Below are 22,024 nucleotides of genomic sequence, written 5' to 3'. Positions count from 1 at the left end.
TAAAAAATTTTTGTTTTTGTGGGTGGGAATTCTTCCTTTCCAACTTTTTTTTTTTTTTTTTTTTTTTTTGTCTTTTGTCTTTTGTCTTTTTTTGTGTCCGGCAACGGATCGCAACCCTTGGTGTCGCGCCCACACCGGACCGGGACCGGCAACGGGATCGCAACCCTTGGTGTTGCGCCCGCACCTCGCTCAGCCAGTGAGCGGGAACCGGCCTGTATGTGGGATCCGAACCCTTGGCGGGAGCGCCGCCGTGCTCCCAAGCGGCGCACTGTAGGAGTGCGCCACCGGGCCGGCCCTTGATGAGTCTTTTTACCTCCTTAAAATCATTTTAATACAAGATATTTTCAGATCATTAGATATTTTAGATAATTCATTCTTATGTGGTGGGATTGCTTCTAATTTGTTTGCGAAGCTGTATTGGTACGAACAGAGAGCTGCCCTAGTGATCTGATCTGTACTTGCTACTTACGCTGCTTCTGTCTCACAGGTGGGATTACTGTGAACAAAATGGAATATTTTGTGGTCTTTTCAAAGATGATTTGACATAATATGTTTTATTGAATTTACTATTTCTAATATGTTTTAACCAAGATAGGACTTTTTCCCCCTAAAGGCAGGAAGTTAACTTTTTTCATTAATTATATTTGCAGGGTTGGCTAGTGGATCTACTCAACAAATTTGGCACTTTAAATGGGTTCCAGATTTTGCATGATCGTTTTATTAGTGGATCAGCATTAAATGTTCAAATAATTGCAGCCCTTATTAAGTAAGTTATATTTTTATATGAATGTTTAGTGTACTATAGGAATTGCTATTTCACAGCTTGATAAAAATTGAGTTTTTCAAGTACAATTTCCTCTTAAACTTGGTGCTTGGACTTTATAAAAGAAACAGTCTGAGAGTTTAGTCCTAATTGGTTTTAAGAAATTGAGTATTACAGGAGTTTTTTGTCTTATTTCAGACCATTTGGACAATGCTATGAGTTCCTCACTCTTCATACAGTGAAAAAGTACTTTCTTCCGATAATAGAAATGGTTCCACAGTTTTTAGAAAACTTAACTGATGAAGAGCTGAAAAAAGAAGCAAAGAATGAAGCAAAAAATGATGCCCTTTCGATGATTATTAAGTCTTTGAAGAATTTAGCTTCAAGGGTTCCAGGACAAGAAGAAACTGTAAAAAACTTGGAAATATTTAGGTTAAAAATGATACTTAGGTAAGCTACTTACCTCTTGAGTTAATTTTTATGTGAATTTTTAGAATCATACTTAATCGCTGAATTTCTCTTATAGATTATTGCAAATTTCTTCTTTCAATGGAAAGATGAATGCACTGAATGAAGTTAATAAGGTGATATCTAGTGTATCATACTATACCCATCGGCATGGTAATCCTGAGGAGGAAGAGTGGCTCACAGCTGAACGAATGGCAGTAAGTCTTGATTCTTCTTTTATGAATAAGGATCTATTTAAGCCAAAAACTAGAAAAGCTTGAATTAAAATTAATAATACTAACATTTTAAAGTAAACCCTTAAATTGTGAGATGTTTTGATTGATTTATAACTGTTAATCCCAAGAACTTTTTGTAATAACATAGTTTATTATTTGGTAGTGATATGGGTAGCTTAGCATATTTTTGATAAACTTATTATTGAATATGGTGTTCTGAAGTAATTATTAGCTTGTTTAAGGGATGGGGAGTTGGTTGTAATGGAGTAGATAGGAGTGATCTGGGGAATGGATTGGATAGTATCGGGTACCTAATGGATGAAGTAGCCTATTGTTTAATTGGCCAATTCTAGTTAAATGTTTTAAAACAGGAAATATAATTACTGGAATAAATTCTACATGAATTAATATTTTATTATGATTTTGAAAATTTTATTTTTAAAGTGCTTGTGTTTATATCATTTTGACATTGAAGGTTTAGGAAACCTTATTTACCATAGACATTCTGTATATATTGTAATTTTAAGATGAATAAGTATGCCATTTAAGTTATAGAACCAATGTTTTTTGAGTGCATACTGTGTGACAGTACTAAGGAGACAACTGTAGAAGAACTGTCCTTGCCTTCAAGGATGCCTGAGTTTAACAAGGGAAACAGTGAATAGAATGTGATAAGAGGTATGTGGAGAATGTGTAGACATTGGCCCTGTGTTGGGAGTCAGGTGACAGGCATCTGGTTGTGTGCATATGATATTCCTGTCTGCCTTGAGGAAAGTTGACCCCAAAGATACTCAGCGTGTCCTGAGGACTGGTGCTGGTCTTTGAACTATTGTCAGTCCTAGACAGTACAGAAAATGGAAGCAAGTGTTTAGAAACTTTTGTAGCAATTTGACATTGTCACATTTTTTTTTTTGTGTTTTGCAAGTATCTGCAACATAGATTAGAAATAAAAAAACTGGTCATTTATTAGCTGAGAAGTGTACTTTTCTAGCACATTTTGGTCCTAACTAGTTTGTATTCTCAATAAGCTGGATAATGTAAAATCATATGCTGTGGATTACTACGTTTTTGTATCATGAGTTAGCACTTTATTCTGTTGCTATAGAGGTTAAATAAATGCCAATCAAGCAACCTAGCATAGTGTTATAGAAACATAGACTGTGGAAGCATGCAGACTCTTTTCAGATTCCAGTTTGAGCCCCTGCGAGCCTGTTTCCTTTTTTGTAATAGGATGATGTATCCCTCATTAGGATTGTTAGGAAGATTAAAGAGCTAATGGATAGGGGCCGGCCCGGTGGCGCACTGGATAAGTGCGCTGCTTGGGAAGCGCAGAGGCGCTCCCGCCCGAGGGTTCGGATCCCACATACAGACCAGTTCCCGCTCACTGGCTGAGCGAGGCGCGGGAGCAGCACCGAGGGTTGCAATCCCGTTGCCGGTCCCCGGTCCGGTATGGGGGCAACACTGAGGGTTGCGATCCGTTGCCGGACACGGAAAAAAGATAAAAGACAAAAAAAAAAAAAAAGAGCTAATGGATAAACAGTAATGTCTGGCACATGGTAATCGGCTAATAAATAGTACAAAATAAAGTGCTATTTCTATTTTTATGTTTAGAATTATGTTCTAAGATCAAGACATAATTCTGGGGCAAAACTGGTATAAAGAATCCAAAGATCCTAATATTGGTCATGTACCTGTCCTACCATAACCATGGTGATTGTTACATTTAAATAATATTTTTCTGAGTGAGTGCTGGAGTATAGAATCTTCTTAATCTTAGTATTTCTAATTTATGGGAGCATTTCTGTGTGGGCAAAATTTAGTGCTATGAAATTATGATTTTTTTCTCCATAGTTTACCATTACAACTTAAAAGCGTTTTATATTAGTGTAATTATGTTTGTAAATGTGTTTTTGAATTTCTACTTATATTGTTTAATAGTGCAAATGATACTTATATTTCTGTGTTAAAAAAAAAAGTTTGTGTTTTAGTTTCTGCTTTGAAACAAGTTTTTAAATTACATTTAGGAATGGATACAGCAGAACAATATCTTATCCATAGTCTTGCGCGATAGTCTTCATCAACCACAGTATGTAGAAAAGCTGGAGAAAATTCTTCGTTTTGTCATCAAAGAAAAAGCTCTGACCTTACAGGATCTTGATAATATCTGGGCGGCACAGGTAAGGAATTTAAGATGGTGGTTATTTAGTTTTTAAAAGAATGATACTACAGTAGTCATGAAATGGGATGCAGGCTTCTGTTGTTTCACTTTTTTTTTTTTTAGTACATTTAAATGCTTGTTATATTTACAGAAATCTTTCCAGGAATCTTTCTGAAATACCTAGTGATATTTTAAAAATAAAAATAATCTATCATCTCTATTTGTTAAAGGTTGGCAATTTGTAGGTGGTTTTAAATAAGAGACAAATAGTAAATAGAAAAGACCTCCAATGTCAGGATAGTTAAATCACTCAATTATTTATAAAAACCTATAATTATTATTCCAAAGGTTTATAACTTTTCAGAAGGATTAGTAACCTTTATGGTTTCAGAGATGGAAACTATATAATTCCTTTGATTATCTTGACAGGTTTCTACTCATGGATCGCTTTAAAAGCATTGTGGGGCCGGCCCCGTGGCTCACTCAGGAGAGTGTGGCGCTGGTAGCGCCGAGGGCTGCGGGTTCAGGTCCTATATAGGGATGGCCGGTGCGCTCAGGTGCAGACAGCACCGTGCTGAGGGTTGCCATCCCCTTATGGGTCAGGAAAAAAAAAAAAAAAGTATTGTGAAGTTCTAGATTACAAAGCTTTGTCTTTTTAGTCTGTAGAAACCAAGAAAATAGTCAATTTTGCCTTTGAGCGCTCAAGGTTCCAGTTTTGATACAGTACCATTAGTGTGCCTTATTTTTCCCTATTTACAATATTAAAATTAGCATGTTAAATTCAATAAACTGTAATAAAGGTTCACATGAATTGCCAGAGTACGTAGTAACTGTGTATATCAAGACATTGAGTTGCCAGGTTTAGGTGACAGTTCTGAAGCATTTATAATGTTAGGAATTTTCTTATGTTATAGTTAATAAAAGTATTTCCATCTTCTTCATTTAATAGTCATCAGCAAGAAATTTACACTACTTATCTGTTATTCATATTCTAGTGTACTATGATTTTCTTTGTTTTTCTTTGTTTTTGAATAGGCGGGGAAACATGAAGCCATTGTGAAGAATGTACATGATTTACTGGCAAAATTGGCATGGGATTTTTCTCCTGAACAACTTGATCATCTTTTTGATTGCTTTAAGGTAATTGTTACCATAGTCAGGTATTACCATTTTATTTGAAATAGAATTAATTCATTAGATCTGTGAATTGCTTGCTTTTAGCCAATAAATACTTAAATAGAAATTTCATTTAAACAATTTTTGGTGTGACGGAATTGGCCGTTGTTTTTGTCTGAATTCTGAATTTTTGATAATCTCCTTAGTGTGAAATGTTACCTCATTGTGGTATTAGTTTTTGTATCTTTGATCAGTAATGAGATTGAACATCTATTCATACATTTTTGAGCTGTTCTCTATTTTTTTGTGTATGCCTGTTCAAATCTTTTGCCTGTCCACCACATTGTGGTGTTCGTATTTTTCTTACTGATTCATAGGCATTCTTGATGTATTCTGAATGCTAGTCCTTGTTGGTTTAAGAGTTATAACTAATTTTCTCCTGGTTTGTGGTCGTCTTTTTCACTCCCCTTATGGTTGCTTTGAATGAACAGATGTTCTTAATTTCTCCTTTTTATACGTAATTATTTTAGTCTGTACCTCTAAAAGTTGAGTACATGAAGAAAAAAATTCACAGTGCCATTATCATACCTAAAAAATTAATGATTCCTTAATAACATCAAATACCATTAAAACTTATGGTTGTCTGAGATCATACTTCATTTTAGAAGTTGTTTGATCCTTGTGCGGCCCATACATTATAATTGGTTGCATGTTTTTTAAGTTTCTTTGAAACAGCAGTTTCCCTCTTTATCTTTTTCTTTGTTTGCAATCTATTTGTTGAAGAAACTGGATGGTTTGTTGCCTTGGTGTATGGAAGCTTGAATTTTTTTTTTACTGGAATATATCGCAGGTGATGATGTACTCTTTCTTGAAGAGGAATACCTGGTTGTCTCTCTTTTTATAATGTTAGCCAGATATTCTTAATTGTAATATAATCTAATATTTTGGTCTTTTCTTATATTCTCAGCAGTTCTCTAATTCCTTTCGTTATTCTGAGCAGGCTAGGAGGCATTAAAAACGTGTACCCGAGTTGTCTTCACAGATATCCCATATTGATCATTGTAAATGTTTGTGTAATAATTCCATTGAAAGGATCTTCTCTAATTGACTTAATCATTCTTCTGCTGTTTGACATTAGGTTCATTTTAGTTCATTTTCCAATAAACACTGATTAGCAACTTTATACATAAGGCTTTTCCCATATTGTTTAGCAGCATTGCTGGCCTCTACCCACTAAATGCCAACAGTACCCCTCCCCTCCCCAGGGTGTGATAACTATGTTGTATCAACTGAGCGTTTAAAATACCATTTTAGAGGTTGGTGTTTTCTTTTTCATTTTTGAGTTTTTTAAATGATCTGTCTCCTCCTAAATCAAAATAACATATCATTATTTCTGTGTAAATTAGAGATTTTTGTTTCTTTGTTAATAACTTTGTCACAGACATTTCTGTTTTCAAATGTGTAATGCACATTGCTCTATAATCAGTTTTTTCACTTGTGAAAATCTTTGTCTTTGCCATCTTTCAATATAAGTTAAGAGTTACAAGTAACAGACTGAATCTAAGGTAGTGGTTCTCAATGGTGGGTGGGTGGGGATTCTGCCCCCCTGAGATATTTGTCAGTGTCTGGATACATTTTTGGTTATCACAGCTGGGAAGAGGAGTTGCTACTGGCTTCAAGTGGGTGGAGGCCAGGGATGCTGCTAAATACCCTGCCATGCACAGGACAGCCCCCACAACAGAAATTTCCAGCCCAAAATGTCAGTAGTACTGTGGTTGGGAAACCCTGGTATAAGGTATTTAACTGAAAATAGAGGATTTTTCTTTGCTCTGGAATTTAACTCTGTCCTATGACTGCTGTTAACGTCTTTCAGATATCACTTGTATAATTCTGTGACCAGCTATATTGTTTTTCTGATGAATCGAATATAGTTAAGCTGGTGACACTTACTGTAAGAAGTGATGTCCAAATAGGTGTTGTTTTCATATCACTTAAAAAAAATTTTTTTTGTAGGCCAGTTGGACAAATGCAAGTAAAAAGCAGCGTGAAAAGCTACTTGAGCTGATACGTCGTCTTGCAGAAGATGACAAGGATGGCGTGATGGCACATAAAGTGTTGAACCTGTTGTGGAATCTGGCCCACAGTGATGATGTGCCTGTAGATATCATGGACCTGGCTCTCAGTGCCCACATAAAAATACTAGATTACAGTTGCTCCCAGGTAAGGGTGTGCTGCTTTGCTCACTTTTTTGTGAATTTTCTAAGTTACAGAATAGTGCCAGGTTATTCAGCATTGTTATTTTTTAAATGATCTTCAAGAATTGGCTTACTTTATTCATATGTCTGCCTTCCTTTACCTAGGTCTACATCTAGGTTTTGTGACTCATTTTGTAAAGCATTTTAGTTTCCTTAGGAGAAAGAATAAAACAGGTTATTTAGTGGTGGTATTATCGAATGTATGGTGCTAAAATACCAGTTTCAAATAGATCATAAAATGCTAAAGCTGATTATGTACCTTAGAGGTAGGAGAAATTAGGTTTTCTTTGCTCATAGGGAAGTTAAGAAAAATTAATAGAGTTTCCTTAACAATAAAACATTTAGTGCCTTCACAGCAAATCACATGACAGCTTCCTTGCGTTCTAACTTGTAGCCTGGGTATCTTTTAAGATGTGGTAAAATGAACATTGCTGAGTAATTTCCCACTTGTTAATAAAACTATTTGCTACCCTGATGAACTGGTAGTTAGGCAAGAGCTAAGAGAAGTCCAAATGGGTGTATCTAATTCAGATACTACTGTTTTTGACTATGCTTGCTTGTGACAATTCATTAAGTGTTTATTCAGCATATTAAGTAGTAATAACCTTCAGTTTAAATTATTTCATTAAACCAAGAGACCTTACGAGCAGTCTTGAATCAGAGCAATACGTTTGATATCAAGGGTTTAACTAGTAGCTCCTCTTTTAATTAATTAATTAGCTGTTACAAGTTGGGCATCCTTAACCTGAAAATCTAAAATGTTCCAAAATCTGAAACCTTTTGGACTTTCAGATTAGAGATGCTCGAGTGGTATGTATTCTGCAAATATTCCAAAGTCCAAAAGAAATCTGAAATCCTAAACACCTCTGATCCCAAGCATTTCAGATAAGAGTTGTGCAACCTGCAGTATCAGTGCATGGCACAACATTTTACACATTAATCCAGAAATAGTTATTGGATTTCACGAAATTTAGTACGGTGTTGCCTTTTACAACTTCATTTTTCATTTGTGGTTTAAAAAGCAAGTTTTTAAAAGTCATCCTCCAACTCCCTCCACTTGCCCCCCCCAAAAAAAACCCTGCTTTTTGAGAGCCTGATACATTTGATCATATACAGATGTTTTTATGACCTTAAAAATGTACAGCCTATTAAACCTAGCATTTCTACTTTTAGAAATTTCTCAGAAGTGATTAGAAAAGGACACAAAGAGCTACATTCAAGGACATTCATTGTTTATAGACATGAACACTTGGAAGCCTCCTGAATAATTACTAATAGTTTATACAGTGTTGTATTATGCAGCCATTAAAAATGGTTATTGATGTAGAAAGCCTTTTACTGATGTAGAAAATGTTTAATGCAAAACACTTAGACTATGGTCCCAATTTTGTTACCAAAAAAGGAATGTCCATGTATTGCAAAAATAACACCAAACATTAGCAGTTAAAAAAATATATACACAAAACTGTTTTCCCCAAATACACATGCAAAAATAAAATATTCTGAACTTATAAACTTGTTAGGTCCACAAACCTGCAGTTCTGTAGTAATCACTATTGACTTACGGAAAGGGAGTAAATTAAGATTTGAGAAGTAAAATACCATAATCAGAATAATAATGAATTTGTAACATTCTTAATTTCTAACTACATGTACCCGTCTCTTGTTCCTTGTTTGTATGTGGATATGTCTTTATTTTGATTTTGGTGATTTAAAAAAAAAAAACACGTTACGTAGTTGCCATGCCATTATTTTCTTGGTAAAATATAAATTTTCAGTGTTTTGCACTGCTAAAAAGAAACCCATTTAGAGCAACAATCAGGGCCGTTAGATGTTATGCCAAATTCTGTGATATGGTAGAATTTCTTAAAACATTGGATAAAAACTCAATACCTAACTTCTGGCAAGTTTTTTAATTTATTTTCCCTTCTTTTTTGGTGGTTGGCCAGCACAGCGATCCAAATCCTTAACCTTGGTGTTTATCAGCACAGTGCTCCACCGAGTTAGCTAAGTTAGCTAATAGGCCAGCCCGTTAGCGAACTTTAAAAATGAACTGTTCTGTCAGTGTGCCTAATACTTAAAATCTATACTTTTGTATATATATATTTGGGTCCATGTAATGCTGAGCTTTTTTATAATAATGCCTCGCTTTTTGGAGTTTTAGTAGTGAATGTGAAATAAAAATGTACTTAAAGCTTTTTTATTATTAAACTCTTTACTATAATTACAGTGTAATTATAGTATGTTAGTGATGCAAATCTCATAAGAAAAGCTTTTATATTGCAATTCTCAAAATAACTTGAAGGTAGAATTCTCCTGAGTATTGATCTGTATAAAATATGAAAATTGTTTGTTTAAGGACCGTGACACACAAAAGATCCAGTGGATAGATCGCTTTATAGAAGAACTTCGCACAAATGAGAAATGGGTTATTCCCGCACTGAAACAAATTAGAGAAATTTGTAGTTTATTTGGGGAAGCACCTCAAAATTTGAGGTAAGACTTTTAAACATAGAAAATTTCAATATTTTTATTTATGTATTCTGTTGAAAAGAAGCAGCATATCAGTTGGTAAAAGCAAATTTTAAAGAAAGAAAATTAGTGGAGTGATAGGAGACTAAGAGAAGGGTTAGTTTGCAACAAAGGAAGAATCCTTTATTGTATCTACCTACTTTGTTTTATTGATGAGGAAGTAAGGCACAATTAAATAAGTATCAGAATCAAGATGATTCAGAATCAAGATATTGCCTTCAGGTTCCTAGTTCAGAATTATCTCTTATTTGCAGCAAGTATGTTGTATCTATTAATCTCATTCGTTTCATTTTATCCTTCCTGCCTTTATTAACTTTGAAACATCATACTACTACACAGTAGTTTTCAAAGTAAAAATAAACCTATTTCCTTTTTTTAATAGTTAATTTTAAGGTTAACTTCAAAGATTAGACTTCAAGGACATGAAAGATGATCAAGATATAGTCAAAAGTTTTTTTAAAAATTTATTTTAGCTAAATTTCATTTTAATAGTGTTTTTGGTGGGTTTTTTTTTTTTTTTTTTTTTTTTTGGGAGGTGGTGGGGTGATGGCTGCTGGCTGGTATTCCAAATCCTTGACCTGGTGTTACAAGGCTGTGCTGTAACCAACTGAGCCAACCAGCCAGCCCTTAATAGCTATCTATCTTAGATGCCAAATTCTGGTTACTGAAATAATATGTCCTTGTATTTTCTGATAATAGAGTTGGAACTGATAAAATGAAAGGGAAAAATAATGTGGAAAGACAAGAGAGTTGGGTGTAGTGGAAAGAATACTCAAAGTGGAGCCAGGATTTCTAATTGTGAACCTTGTGTCAAACCAGTTATTTAATCCTGTGAATATTGTCTAAAGAATTATATTTCTCTTACATATAAAATTAAATCATTTCCAAGATTCTTTACAACTCTAGATTACTATGGTTGTACCTAAAACGGAAGTTGAAAATGTCATATATATGTGTCTTGATTTTAAACAGTTGGACTTAGTCTCATTTTTTTCAAGGCTAGAAAAAATATGAAATTGGAAAAGCTATAGGGATAAACACCAGATAAAATTTAGATATATATCTTATTGGCAGTAACATTTATTTGAGAGACACATTTTGAGTATGTTTGGCTCACTATACATATGCCATTTGGCCTTTCTCAAATGAATCCATTCGTTGCAGATGGACATAATAGTTCACATACTCTTCCAAGATACAGTGGCCACATTGCCAATAGAATAGTAGTAATGGCTGTGAAAATTCATTAATTTCAGTAAAGGTGACAAAACAGATTGGAAAGGAATTAGATGTCTTTTTGGTGATACCTGTTGGTAAATGTGGCTACAAACCACATGTCCCAGAATGTACCTTGAATAGCTAATAAATAAAATTTTAATGAAAAAATTTTCCTTGATTAAATTCTTCACTACAGTTATAGCATAATCTTTGTGACGCTAGTCTTGCAAGGCGTGTTTCTGTTTTATAATTCTGGAAATAGTCAAGTAACCTAACCCGAGCGATTCGATACTACTATAGTGTAGGAGTGGAAATCAGTCATTGAAGCAGACTCCCATGGGGCAAAGTTGGAGAATATTGGTTCTCTGTGGCTTTTGTGTAAAATAAGAATGATGGAATACGTGTCTTATTTTTTTAGGCATTATTTTCTTTTAAATTGCTTGATATTATTAGTAAAGGAAGTAAATGGACAGAAATATAATTTTTGCAGTTTTTAAATTACTAGCTAAAAATTTAGATAGTATGAACTCTTGATTACAACAGAATTTAATTGCCTAATTATATTGTTAAGTTCTTCTCGTTTCAGTCAAACTCAGCGAAGTCCCCATGTATTTTATCGCCATGACTTAATCAATCAACTTCAGCACAATCATGCTCTAGTTACTTTGGTAGCAGAAAACCTTGCAACTTACATGGAAAGCATGAGACTATATGGTAGAGGTACGTATTGTAAGATAAGATAAACTCTGGGAAATACACAGTGACTTTTTTTTTGTATTAATTACCTTAGAAATAACTTTTATTTTAAAAGGTGGAAAGTAACTGGTTTTATAAATTGTGTTCCTTTGTGGACTTATGATCCACTTTTATTTCCAAATCTGGCACAACCTAAACTTCAGGCCAGCATTCCAAGGCTCTTTACTAAGTGCTTGCCTTCCCAGCTCTCCTTGTTAAATTGATTTCTTTTTCTTCCCTGACTGGGGAGCTCTGCCTGCTTGTACTAAATTGGTTGTTACCTTCTTAGGTATTACCTTCTTAGGTACTACCACCACCTTTAGCTTTTTAAGAAAACTTGTTTTGTCTAAGGCTGTTCTTGCATATGTTATAGTTCTTTTATAATCCTAAGTCCATGTTTCATAAGTGCTTCAGACGTTATGAATTAAAAATTCACAAGACTAGAGAGGAGAAGCTACCAGAATCCAGATATTCACATTGTTTTTTAAAGTGTGAAATTATTTAAGCATGTTGGGGTAATGTTTCCTGTGATTTCAATAGACCATTTTTAAGTGCCTGCCATACATGGAGCCCTGTTTCAATGCTTGTTTGTCCTCTGACATTTGTGTCAGAGTCTGTGTGTGCTAGAGTATAGACAGGTTCTTATTCTTCCTCTGTCTTATGCCAAATTCATAGGCAGAAAGAAATTGCCATCTTATAGGCTTAAGTTTGTTCTCAGAGCCATAGATCTATAGAAAACATATTACCAGTGTTACAGATAGAATTGAACATAATGGTTGCTGAACATACCACTCATTTAACATGTTATATATACTAGGATCTACCAATAGTGTATATTAAAACCAAGGATATTTGCAATACTCATTTTTTGAGGAGTAGACTCTTGACATTGTTGAAGAAAATCCCATGGTGCTCATAAATCACCAGATTTTTGCATTCCCAAATAAAATTCAGATAAGCATAATTGAAAGATTAAGCAACTCTTCAGATACCCCTACTGATTTTGTTTACTCTTTGTTCTTCCAGTTATCTTTTCTGGGCCAGCCGAGTCCTCCTAGGTGATAGGTTGTAGATAAGCAGTCTAAGCATTGGGTAGCTGATGGGCCAGACAGTGATCTTTTATCATTTTAGTCCTCGGTTCCTTCTAAGCAGAATGATAGAGCAATAAGTGCAATATAGGCAGAAAACCAAAATTAATGAGAGAAATTGTTTGTATGCAGTACACCCAAGCATTTGGGCTCAGTTTACTGTAACTCAGACTCTGTGATTTCATCTTTTCTTGGTACAAAGCCTTCACAGTTGCCAATGCAGGCCTTCCCCCAAATTGGAGCCATATAAATCATATGTGATTTAATTCTTAAGCATATGGTAGTTTGTTCAATTTCATTGTTGGAGGTTGGGAACTCTGCTGTCAGGGCATTCAGGAGATAGTACATGTGCAGTTCAGCCTCACTAGGGTTTTCTGCTCCATTTTAGTCGAATTCTACATGAGTTACTGCTTCATCTCAATTTCATGGCCACAAGGATGTTTGTATTCTTCAGTTTCCCTTCCTTATATGGTCTGTATCTCCACAAAGTAAGAGATATGAGTCTGCATAGTCAGATGGTCTGTGTTTGAAACATGACCCAGATGTATTGACTGTATGATCCTGGGCAAGTTTTTTATGTTAGAATAACGCCTGGCACATAGTAGGCACTTGATTTTTTGCTATTCTGTTTTTCTCTGGATTCATCAATATCACACCTTCTGTTTGTCCTAACCTTGATATTTTTTCTCCTCTGATTTGTTACACTACTCTAATTAATACTGATCAGCCTACAGATACTTAAATATGGGGGTAAAAGTAATTTTTTTTTTCCTTTTTGTCTTTTTTTGTGACCAGCAACGGATCGCAACCCTCGGTGTTGCACCCGCACCTCTGAGCGGCCGGTCTGTATGTGGGGTCCGAACCCTCGGTGGGAGTGCCGCTGCGCTCCCAAGCGGCGCACTGTAGCAGTGCGCCACCGGGCCGGCCCCTAAAAGTAATTTTTAAAGCTAGTAAAATTCTCTTACTAAAACTTTTAACAACATTAAATCACTTCTGTAGTCACATCATCTACCAACTTGTCTGTTGCATGCATATGAAAAACCTTTAAAGAATGATTTGATAAACACCAGTGCATGAAGGCACTAGTGAGAACACATGAGTAAATTACTGGAGAGAATTTTAATAAGTTCATTCCTTTATCTAAATGATGTTAAAGCAGGAGACGAAATCAACTGATCACGCTACTGAGGAAATTTTTTTTCCCCAAAGCTAAAGATGCGCGTGGAGATGAAATATTGACAGGACAAATACTTAATACTGGTGAGGTGGTTATCAGAAATCGAGAATACTAGTGAAATGTGGAAGCCTGATGTAATCCTGCTGAATAATGCCTCCTACCTAATGGGATTCGTACAATACTTTATGACAGAGGCATAAACCATAATTTACTTTAGAACTGCAAAATCAAAGTATAAACCACCTTTCAGTTTTTACTCAAGTTTTAGCTCATTGGTAGGATACTCATTGTACTGACTCAAATACTTACTGAAAGTTTATCATTTTTCTTTGTTTCTGGATAGAGTTGGATGACTTGTCTTTACTGTAGATCACATTTTTGCATTCTGTTTTCTAAGGACTGCCACTTTCCATTACCTCTACCTAATCTACTACATCCATTGCTGATAGTTTGGGGGAACATTTTCCACAAAAAATATTTCTTCGTGTGTCATTCACCAACAGTGCTCTGTTAGGATACAGAGCCTGGGCTAGACTTTTTCAGTACCTCTGACTCATTCCTACACATCAGCCATGTAATACTGTTAAGCCTGTGTGGATTCTTTGTGGTTAAAAAAAAAAAAAAAAGCTAGTATTATCTATATTATGAAAAACTTATACCTTTCTGGAGAAATAGCTGTTTGCAGGCCTGGAGCAGAGAAGGTACAAGATGATCCTTGAACTTATTATTTCAGAAGTAAGAAAGTGCTCGAAGGATCATGTTGACAAGTCAAAAAGGTACAGGAGTTGGCTTTCACTGGCCAAAACTTGGTTAAAATAAATACTGAAAATAATTGAACTCGTTGAATAAAATATAAATATATGGATATAAAGGAAAATGCCAACTAATAAATGTAGAACATGTGATAAAAAATACACCAAGGGATGAGGGATTTAACTTCTGGAATGATGTGGTGTAGGATGCTTAGCAGAACTTCTTAATAAAACATCTATTTAACTGGAGAAAAATATTTTTTAAAAAATCATTTTAAATGTCTGGAAATTGTCCTAAAGGTATATAGCAAATAGGGAAACATGTATTCAAAAAAATCTATTAAGTTTCAGAAAAAACAGCAAGTATCTTTAGCATTTGAGCCACAACTCGCTCTCTTCTCCCCATGCTCAGCTCTGTCATGTGGAAACTCTACTCCTGGTAGATATGACTAAGAAGCAGGGGCAGTGCCTACTCACAGGGTGGAGGCTTTACTCCAGGCATGGCAGGCTGAGGATACTGGTACCCTGATTACTCACACCCCAGCTTGCTCATAGGGTGGAAGTTTTGTGTGGGGGGAGGCGATCTGAGAAAATCAGGAGCTTCCACACACCAGCACCTGTTCATAAGGCAGGGGTTTTATTCTGTGAGAAGCTGGCCACTGTCCTGCTTCCAGCTCCTGTTCAGTGGCACAGACATTCTGCCCAGCAAGAGAGATAAGATGTGAGAACAAAAGAGCTCAGCAGTTATACTTGAACGGACTGACTTTATTTGGACCAAAACATGCCATGCCTAAGGGTGTTATTTAAAAAAAAAAAAAAAAAAAAAAAAATGGAGATTTTGGTGAAGAACAGTTAAGAGGGTACTTGTAGCTCCTTTGTACTGCTATCAACAAGATAAATGGTAGAGCAGCCAGAAGTTTAACAGAGATCTCTAAATAAAGAGGCAGCCAAAAAGAGCCCTGCTGGGATCATCATCAACCCTGAGGGTCAGGAATGCTGTGTGTATGCATTAGGCTGTACCCACTCAGAAGTAATCAGAGCAGGACAGGGGGGCGAGTTGAAAACATTTCCCAAGCTGCACACAGATCCCTCAGCAAAGGGCGAAAGCCTCACTGACACAGTGGAGTTAAATACAGCTTCTGAACAAACAGAACACTAGATGAACAATAAGCTACCCTGATTCAGGGATGACTCCTCGGAAGCCAGGCTTAAAAACTGCAGGTATTCCTGGCAATCTGGAAGAGTATGTGCGTACCCAAGACTGCATTCTCTCTGGATTGAAAAGGGCATATTAAAGCTACTAGTCCCTGACTGAATGTAGGACAAAACCAAACTTCAACCGTGATAGTAGCCTCCAAACCACATACACATCCAGTGGTAAAAGGCAAAAATCTAGCTGGTCAGGAGGGCTTAAACACGACTTTTAACCAATAAGGAGCTTATACTGACCCAGGGACAACCCCAGGTAGCCAGACTAAAAGATAAAAACAAAGAGGAAAACATTTGAGCAGAGCTATCAGGTTGCACGTAGTGGGGAAAATAGACTTCACAGAGTTAGTTCAGCGCATTCACTGAACAACCAAGCAAACAGCATCAACTGGGGAGGAAAGGGGGATCAGCATTTAAGTTGCTGCCCAATATATCTAAAATGTCCAGATTTCAACAAAAAATTCTGAGACATGAAAACACAAACAGGAAGATGTGACCCTTAGACTGACACAAACTGCCTTTGGAGGGGCCCAGATGGTGGACTTTGCAAACAAAAACTTGAAAGCAGCTATTACAGTTATGCTCAGAGAACTGAAGGAAACCATGTCTAAAGAATTAAAAGTATGATGACAGTCTCTAATATAGAGAATATCAGTAAAGAAATAGATGGGTTTTTTGGTTGGCTGGTTAGCTCAGTTGGCTAGAGCATGGTGTTGGTAACACCAAGGTCAAGGGTTTCCCCTACCAGCCAGTTTTTTAAAGAACTACATGGAAATTCTGCACTTGGAAAGTGTAATAACCAAAATGAAAAATTCAGTAGAGGCTCAACCATAGATTTGAGCTGGCAGAAGAAAGAATCAGTGAACTCGAGGATAGATCAGTAGATCTAGACCCAAAAGAATTGTTAAATCTCTTAGAAGAAAACAGGAATTAAGTCTTTGTGACCTTGGGTTAGGGAAAGCGGAATGGTTAGGCAAAAAAATGGGGGGGGGGATGAGGAGGGGTGGCAAATTGGACTATATCAAAATTTCAAACTTATCTGCTGCAAATGATACCATCAAGAAAGTGAAAAATCAACTCAAGAATGGGAGAAAATATTCGCAAATCATATATCTGATAATAAGGGACTTATATCTAGAATATGTAAAGAACTCTTACAGCTCAACAATTAAAAGACAAGAAATGGGCAAAGGATGTGAATAGAAATTTCCCCAAAGAAGATAACACAAATGGTGAATAAGCACTTGAAAAGAATCTCAGTATCATTAGTTATTAGGGAAATGCAAATCAAGACCACAGTGAGATACTACTTCACACCTACTAGGATGATGAAGACAACAGCAAGTTTTGGTGAAGATGTGGAGAAATTGGAGCTTTCCTACCTTGCTGTGCTGCAGCCATCTTGTTAAACAGGTTGGCAGTTCCTCAAAATGTTAAACATAGAATTTACGATATCACCCATTCCCAATTATATACCCAAGTGAAATGAAAACATAAGTCCGTGCAAATACTTGGACATGAATGTTCATAGCAGCATTATTCACAATAGCCAAAAAGTGGAAACAACCCTAATGTTTAACAGTTGATGAATGAATAAACAGAATTGTAGTATATTCATACAGTGAAATACCATTCAGCAGTAAGAAAGGATAATATGTGCTACAACATGGACAAACCTTGAAAACATGCTAAGTGGAAAAAAGGCAGTCAAAAAAGACCACATATTGGGTGGTCGCATTTATAGGAAATGTCTCAAATAGACTAGGGTGGTGGAGAATGGGGGGAGTTATTTGTACAGGGTTTCTTTTTGAAGTGATGAAAAATGTAGACAAAGATTGTGATGGTAATTATACAACTCTATGCAAAAGCTGTGTTTAAAAATGGGTGCAGTTTTTTGGTATTTGAATTATGTCTCAAAGATGTCTTTTAAAGGTGAACTTTGTCTTTTATGATGAGTTCTGAAATGGGCCCTGGACAACTTGCTGTTTATGATGATCAAAACCAATTTGTTAGTCTCAGCCATGATTCTCCACCTCTACCTACCCACTTTCATGGACACCTGAGTTAGTTTAGTCTCATATAATTCCTCTCACTGTTTTCGGTGGGATATCTGCCACCTAGGCAACATGAGTCAAAAGTGGATCATTCTCATTTGACTGCTAACAAATCATGGTATTTGGAAATGGATGTTTACAACAAAAAGTACAATCCGTTTTGTTTTTTCATTTTGGCAGCCTGGAAGCTTCCTTGTAGTGAGAGGGCCTCTCCTTTCTATTTAGCATAGAGGAATCTTCTTATATCTTGACTTTTTTTGATTGTTGTCTGGCTTTCATGGAATGTTTCTGAAGTTCTACCCTGTGTCCAGGATCCCAGTTCTTGATAGAATGTGTTGGCATATAAATAAAAACGGGGAAGGGGATTGGTTTCTAAAATAGGTCGATAAAAGTTTGATAAACAAGATATTTACATAGTCTGAAAGTATCTCCCCACAAATTGTTTATAAAGAGAAAAATAGTAACTTTACAGTGGAGCGACCTGGTGTGGACCAAGTAATCAAAGTTAGCGTTATGAATATTGCAGCAGAGTGACATGTGTCTTTTGACAATGATACACTGTAGAGGACGTTGTGTCACTTCTGTACTATAGTTTGCCAGATTGTGTATCCTGAATCTAATCATGAAGAAGCATCAAAGAAGCCCAAATTGAGTGACGTTCAACAACATTGGCTTCCAGTTTTCAAAAAGTTCAAGAAACACAGAATATGAACTCTCCAGATTAAAAAAGGATAAAAAGTCATGACAAAGGCAATGTGTATTTAATCTTGGACTTTGAGAAAAGAGCATAAAAGGTCATTGGGAAAACTGATGAAACTTGAATATGTACCACGGATTAAATCAGTGGTTCTCTGAGGGGATGGGGGTGGGTATTTGACGATAACTGGAACTGTTTTTGATGGGTGAAGGGTGGGGCAAGAATGCTACTGAAAGCTAGTGGGTAGAGGCCTGAGATGCTGCTAAGCATCCTGCAGTGCACAGAACAGTCCTGCACAACAAAGAATTATCCAGCCTAAAATGTCAATAGGGTGCAGTTGAGAAACCCTGGGTTAGATAATAGTATTGTATCAGTGTTAGTTTCTCTTAACACCAAACAAAGCTAGGCATAAACTCCTAGTTTTTTTTTTTTTTTAAAGGGGTAGCTGAAGTCCAGTGTTTAGTCAGTTATTTCAGGGCTACTGCTGTGAAAAAGAAAATTTCTACATGGTACAATAGAATTTGATTTTCTGTCTAGTTTCTGAAGAAAACCTCGAGAAGTCGTGCTTCAAGTCCTGAGCCCTGATTAAATCAACCTTCATGGAAGTATTCGATACATGTCTAGAACTGTTGGCAGATGCTCATATATGTGGAAGTAGAAAGCAGTCAATACATGGGGCTTCTTTCTTTGCCAGAGCATTAAAAATGTATTTCTAAACATGGAAATGTCCCATCTTTACAACATGTTAAGATTTTGTTTAGAGAAGAAAACTTAATTTTTGAAGAACTTGATTACCTGTACTATTCCAAAGGGGCTCACACAATTAGAATTCTTTGGCAGTATCACACACATACCATAAGGTCTATGATCTGGTACTGAAATGTCAATAATTAATGCTTAATAGAAATGACACAGTTCTAGACATTCAATATGATGGTGGTGATAATTGTATGATAAGTTGGTCATGTGGAGTAGCATCTTATGTTACCCTAACTTTCTAGATAAAAATTAGTTATGTAATTTATATTTTATAGTGAAACAATTTTTTTGCACATAGTTTTCAGTAAAACAGGAAGGAAATTAAAGGAAAATATACTTTGTCTTGATTGTAGTTCACATTCACAGACCACAGGTCAATCTTAGGCTGTAATCAAATCAGTTCGTTATGTATGAACATTGAATGAAGGGGTTGTGCTGAAGAATTATTTTTGATAACACATTTAACAGATTATTTTCTTTTGGTTATGTAAAAGGATAGTTTATTTTTGTGGGGAAATAGGAGATTGGTTTAAACCAATGATTATTAGTAGATTTCAGGTTTCCTTTGATCATAACAGATTAATGACTTTTTAACTGATTTAATTCCTTTGGTTGAAGTCAGCAGTGATGTGGGTATCCATGTGTGTAATGCATGATTTTTCTTAATTTACAGACCATGAAGACTATGATCCACAAACTGTGAGGCTGGGAAGTAGATATAGTCACGTTCAAGAAGTCCAAGAACGGCTTAACTTCCTCAGGTTTGTTTCGTATAATTAGTGTTGCTCCCTTTAAACACAGATAAGGAATACAGAATGAATATGCTATTTAACTAGGTCTTTGGGTGGCCTTTGCCCCTTACTACCTTTTATTTTCCCATATAAAGATGATTATCTAAAAAGACACACAACATTTCTGCATTAATTTTACTAAATACTTTAAAATTATTGGCTGATTTTTAACTTTCTTTGCAGTATTTGAAGTGAACACTTTTCAGACTTCTGTTCTTCGTATTTGTCTATGCTGGAAATAATGTTTATTTTTGTTAAAAGACATATTTTCATAGTTTGACCCAACCAGATAGAGAACCATGTTAACCTTAATGATACCATAGACACTAAGGAAATGGGGACAGGAGGTTGCTGTACCAGCACTCCAGAAGAGTGGTATAAATTCACTGGTGCCTTGTTTTTTTCTAACAGTGGCTTACAGTGGCAATCTGAAGGCTCGTGTTGTTAATATCATTTCTAACAGGGATGAGGAAAAGAAGTTTATTCCATTAAGCCAAAGCGAAATGTAGTCCAGGGCTGGATTTGCTCGGTGATATTTAGCTTTTTAGTGCCAATACGCTTAAAGATATGAGAAATACCTTTGTTAAAATTTTTGATGGTGAGAGGTTTCTTATGAATGCAAAAGCCATGTCATGCAGCAGAAGAGGTTATTCAGATCAAAAGTGTGCTAACAGAAATGCCTGGGTCGGGCCGGCCCATGGCTCACTTGGGAGAGTGCAGTGCTGATAACACCAAGGCCATGGGTTCAGATCCTATATAGGGATGGCCATTCGCTCACTGGCTGAGCGGGGTGCTGACAACACCAAGCCAAGGGTAAAGATCCCCTTACCGGTCATCTTTAAAAAAAAAAAAAAAAAGGGTCGGTCCGGTGGCGCACTGTGCTAGTGCGCCGCTTGGGAAGTGCGGAGGCGCTCCCGCCGAGGGTTCGGATCCCACATGCAGACTGGTTCCCGCTCACTGGCTGAGCGGGGTGCTGACAACACCAAGCCAAGGGTAAAGATCCCCTTACCGGTCATCTTAAAAAAAAAAAAAAAAAAGGGTCGGTCCGGTGGCGCACTGTGCTAGTGCGCCGCTTGGGAAGTGCGGAGGCGCTCCCGCCGAGGGTTCGGATCCCACATGCAGACTGGTTCCCGCTCACTGGCTGAGCGAGGCGCGGGGGCAACACCGAGGGTTGCAATCCCGTTGCCGGTCCGGTGCGGGGGCGACACTGAGGGTTGCCATCCGTTGCTGGACACGGAAAAAGACAAAAAAAAAAAAAAAAGGCCCAGATTATCAGTACTTCAGAAAACCTAATGCATTTATTATTTTGATATAAAGGGGTCTTCAAAAAGTTCATGGAAAAGATTCGTATTATCTTTTCCATAAACTTTTTGAAGTACACTTGTATGTTCTAAGGAGTTTTCTCCTGGGCTGTGGTAATTATGGACTTGTGTTTATTGAACTTTGTGTTTGTTTATGGGGAAAACTTTTAAGTAGTTACATAATGATTTTAACTGGAGAAAAACTCTATCCACCAGATTTTAAGAAATTCGGCATTTGCTTAAAGTATTTTTTTCTGTGTTTCGTTTTTCAACTATCTGGATAGAAGGAGTAGCCTCCCCAGCTTGAGAATCACTGCCATAGTGGGCCCTTGCTATTGACTAGCATGTGTTGTATCCCTTATGTATACAAGAACAGAAAAGTGGGTGCATGCCCTTTGGCCTTACTCAAGTTTAGAATCAGAGGACGTATTTTATCGTCCATGCTCTTTTATTACCTATCCGTGTGACCTATAGCAACTTACTCAAGAGAAAGGAACTTAACTTTATAATGCCTGCTGCGTGTTTGGCCTGTGTAAACACTTAACGTTTATTCCTCATAGTGCGGTGATGCAGGTGTTATTCACATTTGATCAGTAAGAAAACAAGATTCAGATGGCCTAAAGCAGCTTGATTAAAAACTACATCACCAGGGCCGGCCCGGTGGCGCACTGGATAGTGCGCCGCTTGGGAAGCGTGGCGGCGCTCCCGCCCGAGGGTTCGGATCCCACATACAGAC

The 22,024-nt window shown here is 36.6% G+C and overlaps 1 protein-coding gene across 1 annotated transcript in view; it reads left to right on the top strand.

Annotated features, from left to right (window-relative positions):
- Positions 1 to 22,024, top strand: part of USP9X (ubiquitin specific peptidase 9, X-linked) — a 129,294-nt gene that overhangs the window by 49,793 nt on the left and 57,477 nt on the right. Inside the window, exons 7-15 of the mRNA XM_008585153.1 lie at positions 651 to 766; positions 962 to 1,213; positions 1,290 to 1,428; positions 3,471 to 3,623; positions 4,640 to 4,744; positions 6,734 to 6,940; positions 9,335 to 9,471; positions 11,297 to 11,445; positions 19,870 to 19,957. Coding sequence (XP_008583375.1) covers positions 651 to 766; positions 962 to 1,213; positions 1,290 to 1,428; positions 3,471 to 3,623; positions 4,640 to 4,744; positions 6,734 to 6,940; positions 9,335 to 9,471; positions 11,297 to 11,445; positions 19,870 to 19,957 — 1,346 coding nt within the window. The remainder of the gene's footprint in view (positions 1 to 650; positions 767 to 961; positions 1,214 to 1,289; positions 1,429 to 3,470; positions 3,624 to 4,639; positions 4,745 to 6,733; positions 6,941 to 9,334; positions 9,472 to 11,296; positions 11,446 to 19,869; positions 19,958 to 22,024) is intronic.

This window comes from Galeopterus variegatus, unplaced genomic scaffold (assembly GCF_000696425.1).
Source record: "Galeopterus variegatus unplaced genomic scaffold, G_variegatus-3.0.2 Scaffold105, whole genome shotgun sequence".
NCBI classification, from domain to species: domain Eukaryota; kingdom Metazoa; phylum Chordata; class Mammalia; order Dermoptera; family Cynocephalidae; genus Galeopterus; species Galeopterus variegatus.
The sequence above is the reverse complement of the archived record's forward strand: the minus strand, read 5'-3'. Positions and strand labels throughout refer to the sequence as shown.